At 44.5% G+C, this 8,337-nt stretch overlaps 1 protein-coding gene across 1 annotated transcript in view; it reads right to left on the bottom strand.

The window, feature by feature from the left end:
• Positions 1–395: 395 nt before the first annotated feature.
• The window catches only part of mppe1 (metallophosphoesterase 1), a 9,611-nt gene continuing 1,669 nt past the window's right edge, over positions 396–8,337 (bottom strand). Inside the window, exons 3-9 of the mRNA XM_037681866.1 lie at positions 7,673–7,776; positions 6,308–6,388; positions 4,729–4,837; positions 4,475–4,555; positions 2,080–2,202; positions 1,865–2,005; positions 396–715 (exon numbers count right to left, since the gene is read on the bottom strand). Coding sequence (XP_037537794.1) covers positions 530–715; positions 1,865–2,005; positions 2,080–2,202; positions 4,475–4,555; positions 4,729–4,837; positions 6,308–6,388; positions 7,673–7,776 — 825 coding nt within the window. The 3' untranslated portion in view covers positions 396–529. The remainder of the gene's footprint in view (positions 716–1,864; positions 2,006–2,079; positions 2,203–4,474; positions 4,556–4,728; positions 4,838–6,307; positions 6,389–7,672; positions 7,777–8,337) is intronic.

Raw genomic sequence — 8,337 nt, 5'->3', positions numbered from 1 at the left:
TCTTTTAGTCCCAATTGAATGTTTTTGTCTCACTTTCTCCACACATGACACTCTCTGTCAGTCGTGTTCATTCCAGCAGAAAACTCTTTATTATGCTCAGCTCATCAGGAACAGTTTGGTGCAGAACGTCAGAGATAAATATGTTCTGCGTCATGAAAACGAAGAAGCAGTGAAGGATGAACCATCACAAACAGGAAACAAAAACACGATTTGGGGACGACCTGTGAGTTTTTACGGCTCAGGTAGCGTCGGCGGGGGGACATGAAGCAACTCGAATCCACCAGAAATCAGAAAATATTTACACATCTTCTTTAAACTGTCCTACTTCGTGTCCAACGAGACATTTTCAACGACTGAGGTCAGTGTCGAGTTTAAAACATCCTCATCAATGCCAGCACTGATAAACGTGAAAAACATTTACAACACGTCCAGGTCCGGCTGCAGGAGCACACTTTGGAGGACGAGGAGCATCAGGAAGGCTGAAAAGTTACCGGCGCTGCAGAGTGAGGTGCACTCTGGGTAACGTAGTTCACAGAGACTTGTGCTTCCCCAGCAGGCAGAGGCTGAGCTGCAGCAAACCCTTCATCCACAGACAGTGAGCCAGGAGGAGGAGCAGCAGCAGGCTGGCTCCGGCCGAGCAGTACACCCCGATCACCGTGCTCTCCTCCGGCAGGAAACACTTGGACAGGCTGTAGCTGCTGGGAGACACCGACGCCTGGGGGGGAGGAGGAGGAGAAGGTGGGTGAGAGGTTAGTCTCCATCTAACAGAACCACACTGCTAACAGAACCATGGTGCTAATGGGACCATGCTGCTGTAGATTTATTTCTTTTTCACTTTTGACACATTATTTTTGTATTTTTGCTGCATGCTTTGGTATTTCTTCATTTTTGGTGAGTTGAGACGTTTCTTCTCGTCCTGAACATTTCATTGCATTCTTGACCTTGTGTTGATCTGCATATGACAAATAAACCTAAACCATTATCTGAGCTGAGGTGTCTGCATAAACCCTTCTGGCCACCAGGGGGCGTAAAACGATTAAAACAGGACTGGATTCAGTTTCTCACTCAGCTGGTTTTAATTAGATAATCCATGCCTAGATTACCTCAGAAAATCCTAATTTATAATTTTTATTATAGTTCACTTTATGTTTAACAGCCAACTTTGGCACTTGTAGTATAAAATAAAATAAAATGCAAAAAAAGACAGACGATCAAATTATAAGACCGGTACATAAAACTCTGATTTGTGTATTTGAAAAGAAAAGCCTGAGTTTTCAGAGCGTTGTGGTAAAAACTGCATCAAACTGAGGCAACAGGTCCAGGAGAGAAACCCTTAACCCCCCTCTCCGCAGAGGCACTCTCCTGGGGGACCCAAGCAGGCGTTCCTAGACCAGAGAGGATACAGAATCCCTTCAGGGAGTTCTGGGTCTCCTCCCGGTCAGACGTGCCTGAAAAACCTCCAAAGGGAGGCGTCCTGGTCAGATGCCTGAACCGTCTCAGCTGACTCCGTTCAGTGTGAAGGAGCAGGGCCTCTACTCCAAACGCTTCCTGGATGTTGGAGCTCCTCACCCGTCTCTACGGTTGAAACCCCCCCCCCCCCCATTTTGTCTTCACATCCAGTATCTTGTTCTTTCGGTCATGATCAAAACCTCAGGATCACAGCTGAGGTTGGAACGTAGACGGACCAGCAAATTGAGAGCTTTGCCTTTCGGCTCAGCTCTGTCTTCACCATGACTGACTGAAGCAACACCCTCATTACTGAGGATGAGGCCCGATCAGCCCTGGTGGGTCTGGTTGTTAGAACAGAACCAGAACAGAGGAACTGATAATCGGATGCTGGTTTCTGCACCGTGATCCCACCCACCAGGATGAAGCTGGGGTTGTTTCTGTTCCTCCAGCTGAAGGACGGCACGCTGATTTCCGGGTACTTCTTGTTGTGGAGAAACTCGCACCCGCTGTGGGTGTGTCCGCTCAGGATGAGGCGGGGCCTAAACCACCGGAGCAGCTGAGGGGAAAACAAAACAGCTTCAGAGACCGACGAGTTCCTCACAAGAAGAAATGAGGCGGCGGAGGACTCACCCGCTGGGACGCCTCCTTGGACAGCACGTCGTACTTCTCTCTGAACAGCAGGTGGCGCTCTTCAGGCGGCGCGGCGTCTGGTCCACTGCAGCTGGCGTCACTCACTCTGTACAGAGGATAATGCTGCGGAACACGGCACAGTCAGCAAACAGATGTTTCCACATCTGCTGAGAGGAGGTGTGTGCACCAAAGACTCGCAGCTGAATGATTTTTTTTAACGCCATCACATGCGAGACAGAAGGTTATTTTCAAGAACTGACCATAAACAGTTAAACTCGTAAAACTCTGGCCTGAAAGGAAGCGGGCGACTTGCATTCCTCCAAATCCTTTTATTTTAATCAGCCGTGTCCAGTTCTGGTGATCTTGTAGATGTTTTCCTGCTTCGCCACATCTGGTATAAAGTTGTTAACGGGTTTTTGTCGAGGTCATGATGAGGAGGGAACTCAACCGTTTGGAGCAGGAAAACAACTAAAACGTATGAAACTGGAACTGGACACGCGCTGACTGCAGCTCCACAGGATCCATCAACTGTCCTGCACTTTTAACAGAATTCAAAGCAGAAATGACTGGAGAGGAAGTGAAGGTGTTCAAAGGTTTGGAGACGCCTCTCGTTCCACTGCTTCTGAGACCGTTTAGAATCTTTGAAAGTCCCCAAGTCAAAGTTTGAAGAAAACAAAGGAGAAACTATAAAACCACCCAGGAGCTGCGTCTCACACCCTGCAGGTCTGCGGTAAAAACTCAAGTTTGTGACGGTATTAATAAAAAAATTGAAAAATTGAAACCAGGGGTGTCCAGTTCTGGTCCTACATTTCTCTGCTCCAACGTGAGCTTCCACAGAACATGAAGAGAGAATTCAACCATTGAATCGAGTGTGTCGGAGCAGAGAAACAAGCTAAATAAAATGGAGGATGGTGGCCCTCGAGGACCAAACCTGGACACCCCCGCTTTAAACGATCTAATTAACCACGAGCGTCCTGTGAGCTAGAAAACTGTAGTCCCTCGCTACTTCGCTGTTCGTTTATCGCGGATTCGCTCTATCGCGGTATTTCAAAATAAGATTGGACATGACACACAATTGGCTGATTGATGGACGAGCCGCACGATGGACATGGAATTTTTATTTAAAATTAATTATTTTAAATTATTTAGCACCTTTGTGCAGCCCGTGCTGCAGGATAAACTTCCTGCTGCAGCTGATCAAGACAGAGCTGTGAAGTGGGCGTGGCCAAGAGCGCTTGCAGGTGGCAAAGAGCAGCGGAGACAGGGAGCATGACATGCTGTGCTCCTTTAGAGCGTTTAGAGTTTAGAAACATTGTTTAGAATATTACAAGAGTGGGGGAAGGGTTTAAAACGCCTTCATATATATATATATATATATTCGGGGTCTTCGGGGTACGGATCCCCCGAGATAAACGAGGGACTGCTGTACATCGTCTGTCGGCTGAGAACACTGTCCTGCAGGACGTAGGTTGATTTTTCCACTTTTAGTCTTGTTTTCATTCTGCTAGAGCTCTGCAGACAAAATGAGCAAAGAACCAAACTCAGATAACAGGGGTCCCCAACCCCCGGGCCGGGGACCAGTACCAGGCCTTGACTCGTTTGGTACTGGAACACGTAGAAAAAAAAAAAATAAAAAAATAAATAAATAAATAAATATATATATATATATATATATATTTATTTTTCCTATTTGCGTAAATCTGCATGGAATATTAATTTAATAAATGAAATTACAAAACACAACATTATAATTCTAATGAAATCATAGAGGTAATAAATAAATTATAGATGATGCACTTGATTGTATTTTGTTGTGACCGGGACCTCGCCTCACATCGCTCCATGGAAAACTGTCGTGCATAAAACCGGTCCACCGTGCAAAAGAAGGTCCTAAAAGGTCCGGCCCTAAAAGACAAGAACAATCAAAGGCTTAAAGCTGGGGGCAGAGTTTCAGCTGAGGATTGTGGGTAAAATCTGTCCTGAGCTTGAGGTCATCTTAGGTGAGAAACGACAAAGTTGTAGCCGTTTTAGTCAAATCTTAACAATAATGTTCAGCACGATCTCATGAGAACTCTCAGCTACCACCACATCAGCTTTTAGCTCGGTATCTATTTAACTGACTGAGTTATTGACATGTCTGCGTTTTAGGAGGTTGGCCATCTTTATCTGGATTGGCTCCAACAGTTAACGAGCTGTAGATGCACATTAAGCGATTAATTCCATGAACGTTTCATGTATTCATGATATATTTTGTGTATTGTCTGTGTTCGCTCGTTGTCGGTGGCTAAAGAGCCAAATTAGACACGAGGAGTCAGAACACTTGAGTGAACCTTGGTGCACCGTGTCAGGCTGGTGGTGTGAAGATTGCACCTTGAGTCAGTAAAGTGTGGTTTACCTGCAACATGACGGGGGCAGTGGGGGGGTAGGACCGCGAGCCCTCACAGTTTTCCGCCCTTTCGCTGTTGGACTGAGACTTCTGCACAAAGTTAAACAAAGAATTCATCACAACGAGTCTGATTTCCTGTCTCCAAGTGTTTTACCATTTACTGACTAAAACCTTCAAGTATAAAAAAACAACAACCGAAGAGTTTGATTATTTCTGCTCGCACACCCCCGAAGCATCCACAAGTTTTCGTTTTCCCACCGCACCTGAAGGGAGCAGTTAAGGTCTCTGGAGAGTCTGATCAGCTCCTTTTCCACCGACTGGCAGATGGGACAGCCGTCACCGTGCATCGCCACGCTGTTCACCAGCAGGAAGCTGCAGAGACCAGAGGATCGTCAGTCTGACGCACCAGAACGCCGTGTGGGAGATTTTCAAGGACTAATTTCGACAGGCTTGGTGTACTTCTCACATTTATTACTTTTATTGTTTCATCCCACATAAAGAAGTATCTGGCTTTGTGTTCACTGATCTATGGAAAGCCATTTGTGTACTTATTTGATACTAGGGGTGTAACAACATCTACGGAAATGAAAATGTTACAAGAGTTTTCATAGAGTTGAAAACCATCTCTCGAGTCAAAACAAATAAAAAACCTCTCCTGTGATTTGGTTTGTTGCAATTATTACTGTAGATGTTCCTTCCCCTGCATCTCCTACAGCTACGTGCTGAAAGGAAGAGTCTCTGTTCAGCATTTATTTCAAGCAAAACAGATAAAGTGAAGATAAGTTGCCTCCCCATCTATGTCTGAAAAGACCTCACGAGTAACCAGATAGGAGAAACATTACTCAGTTGTTTGTGGCAAAAACATTTTCGTATGAAATACAAGATTTTTTAGTCTAAATTTTGAAAAAAAAAATTGTTGCATCAAAGTAAGAATTTTATGCACTGTATTTTTCGCCGTATAAGTCGCAGGTCTTTGCATAAATTTGCAAGTCCTGCGACTTATACACTGAAGCAAATAATATACGTCCCCCCCCCATATTTATAAACCAATTTTTGGCTGAGATCTGACGATTTCATTCATCCTGACATGGAAAATATTGAACACTACCATTTGCAGCCACTAGAGGGCCCTCGACTAATATGGCAAGCCAAGTGTTTTTTTAATAGGTAAAAGTGGCTATTAATGAGACGCTTGGCTTGCCATACGGAGCCATCTTTGTCTCGCTCCGGAACTCCTGGAGCAAACATCAGCTGCATTTCTCCGCGCCGCCCAGGTGAAGTGCAGCTGATTTGACCATTAAAGTTCATTTATTAAGGAAAAGTTAAACTGAAACACACTTTTACTAGAAGGTTGAACAAACAAATAATTGTTTTTACGTGTTAATCTTGTTAAATTCTTGTTAAAGTCCTCTCATGCACGCTCCCACGGCCACCATTTGGCAGCCAAACGATTTTTGGCACAACACCGGCCCCCGCTTCAGAGTGGTCAGCGGTGACGCATAATAGATGCGACTTATACAGCGGAAAGTAAAGTATTTATATTTACTCTGAAGGTTTTGAGGTTGCTTTAAAAAAAAAGTGCACCCAAAATATCTTAAATACCACAACACCCCCATGCCCCACCTAATGACACTTCCACCACCATGCTTCACAGCAGTTTTTCTCCTGAGTTACACGTTACATACAAAACACTGAACAAAATCCCTCGTATCGAGTTGCTCTAACTTCCCTACCTGACAGTAATGCAGGTTGTGTGAAAATGGGACCCATTACCACCTGATTAAGACGTGCGGCGCAGCTTATTGCTTTGTTTCGAGTCACATGTCTCCTCCCGTCACTCACTTGACTCCCCTTTTGGTGACCATCCTGGTGGAGGAGGCGTTGAAGACCTTTTCGAAGCGCTGCAGCTTGAACCAGTCCATCCTGCGAGGAGACACGAGACGACGATCACAAAACACAAACAAAAAAACAACGGCTGCTCGGTCTGTCACGTCTGTCTGTCGGGCGCCGTTACATAAGAGCCGGCTCACTTCCTGCCGCACGACTCGACTCGAATCCAAACAGCCGCTGCACGTCAACATAATCCCCTGAATCACAGCATCAAAAATTCAGCTTTTCAAGGTTTTCTTGTATCAAATTGGACGTTCATGCTGAGAAATTAGGCCGAACACAAAATAAACGCAACATCTCTGCAGTAAAAGGCAATCTATTACAAAAGCACGGGCTCATAAATCCCATTAAATATGAATTCAGAACGCTGATATGAATGTGCTGCAAGCTGCCGCCTTTCTCTTGTTCACGATTAAACTAAAACAGAAGTTATGTTGTTTTTATGAAATGCGTTTACAGTTTCAGTGTGATCATTGTAAAAGGACTTCTGTTTTTAATAAAGGTAAAGAAAAGTTTAAAACGTTGCCTCGTTTATTATCAGAAAAATAAAAATGTTTCCAACAAAGAAGCCGAAGCGCTGGCCGGCTGTGAATTTACAGCTGATTAACGTTTAGAGTCGGCCTGATTCAAGATGGCCTCCTCAGCCATCACTAAAATGACCAGAACACAGTCATTTTTACAAAATATGGCGTTTTAACTTGGTGTGGTAGTAGCTGAGAGTCATCCCCAACACATACTCTAAGCTGAGTTCCTGCTAAATGAACAGCCTTAGTAAATATCAGTTTAAAAACAGAACTGGGTCTGGTTCTGAGCTGGTCTCAGCAGGCGGGGCTGGACCCTTCAGAACATTTTACGTGACAACGCGTTGCTCCGGTGCAGCAGAGTGACAAAAACAGAGCTGACCCCGGTCTTTTGTACGTTGACGGGTTTCGCTGAAACTGCGTTTCCTGCTTTGTCCTTTAAAAGCACCAGGAAGACTCGCTGCGTCTAAACGGCGGCGTTATCGAACCGAATTCCTGCCGACCGGCTCACGCGTCACAACACGAGCCTTTCAGGTCACGTCACGTGGACGAGCTCGTCTCCTTTGTTTTCTGCAGCTCACATTTCAGCTCTAAAACATCTCCTCTGAAATGATTCATGAGCAGCAAACAGACGCTTAAAAAGTAAAAAATCGGTTCATCCAGGTGTCTGCGCTCTAGAAAGATGAACTAAAAGTGCTTGAACTGCACTTCAAGTCACGAGATCAGTGCTTCATAATCTACAGGCGTTAACAAACGAGGCGTGCAGTGACAACAGCAGCGCAGCTTTTGTTCTTACTCGTAATGGAAACCGATGTCGTGGTTGCCGACCAGCACGACCAGTTCTGTGTCAGGGGAGTGTCTGAACATCCTGTGGAAGCGGCGCACGTCGTCCTCCCAGTGCTGCCGAGAGGGAAAACGTTTCACATCAGACCCGAGGAGAGGACCTGAAGACCTCTGAGGGTCCACCAGCAGCCTCTGGAGGCAGCTGACGAGAACCAGCTCAGTAAACACACCATAAATAAACATAAACACAAACAAAAAGTGTGAAGGTCAAAACATTCACTGCTGCAAACTTAATTTCTGCTCATTTAGCTGCTTAGCTTTTAGCTAGTGTCGTGCTACTTTTAGCTTTCAGTTAGTGTTTAGATGTTTTTAGCATTAAATTAGTGTTTTGATATTTTTTAGCTTTTAGCTAGCATTTTGTTAGTTTTAGCATGCATTTTATTGTTTTGCTACTTTAATCCTTCAGCTAGTGTTTTCCGATTACCTTGCATTTAGCTGCTTTTAGATTGCATTTAGCATTTTGCTATTTTTAGCTAATATTTTGATATGTTCAGCTTCCAGCTAGCGTTTTTCTATTCTTAGCTTTTTGTGCCTTATTAGTTTTTAGTTAGCATTTTGCTACTTTTAGCTTTCAGTTAGCATTTTTCTTTTTTTTATATGGGTTTTGTTTAGCTTTTA

Source organism: Nematolebias whitei, chromosome 9, assembly GCF_014905685.2.
Source record: "Nematolebias whitei isolate Nwh7 chromosome 9, NemWhi1, whole genome shotgun sequence".
Taxonomy (NCBI): Eukaryota; Metazoa; Chordata; class Actinopteri; order Cyprinodontiformes; family Rivulidae; genus Nematolebias; species Nematolebias whitei.
This window is presented reverse-complemented; position numbering and strand designations above follow the sequence as displayed.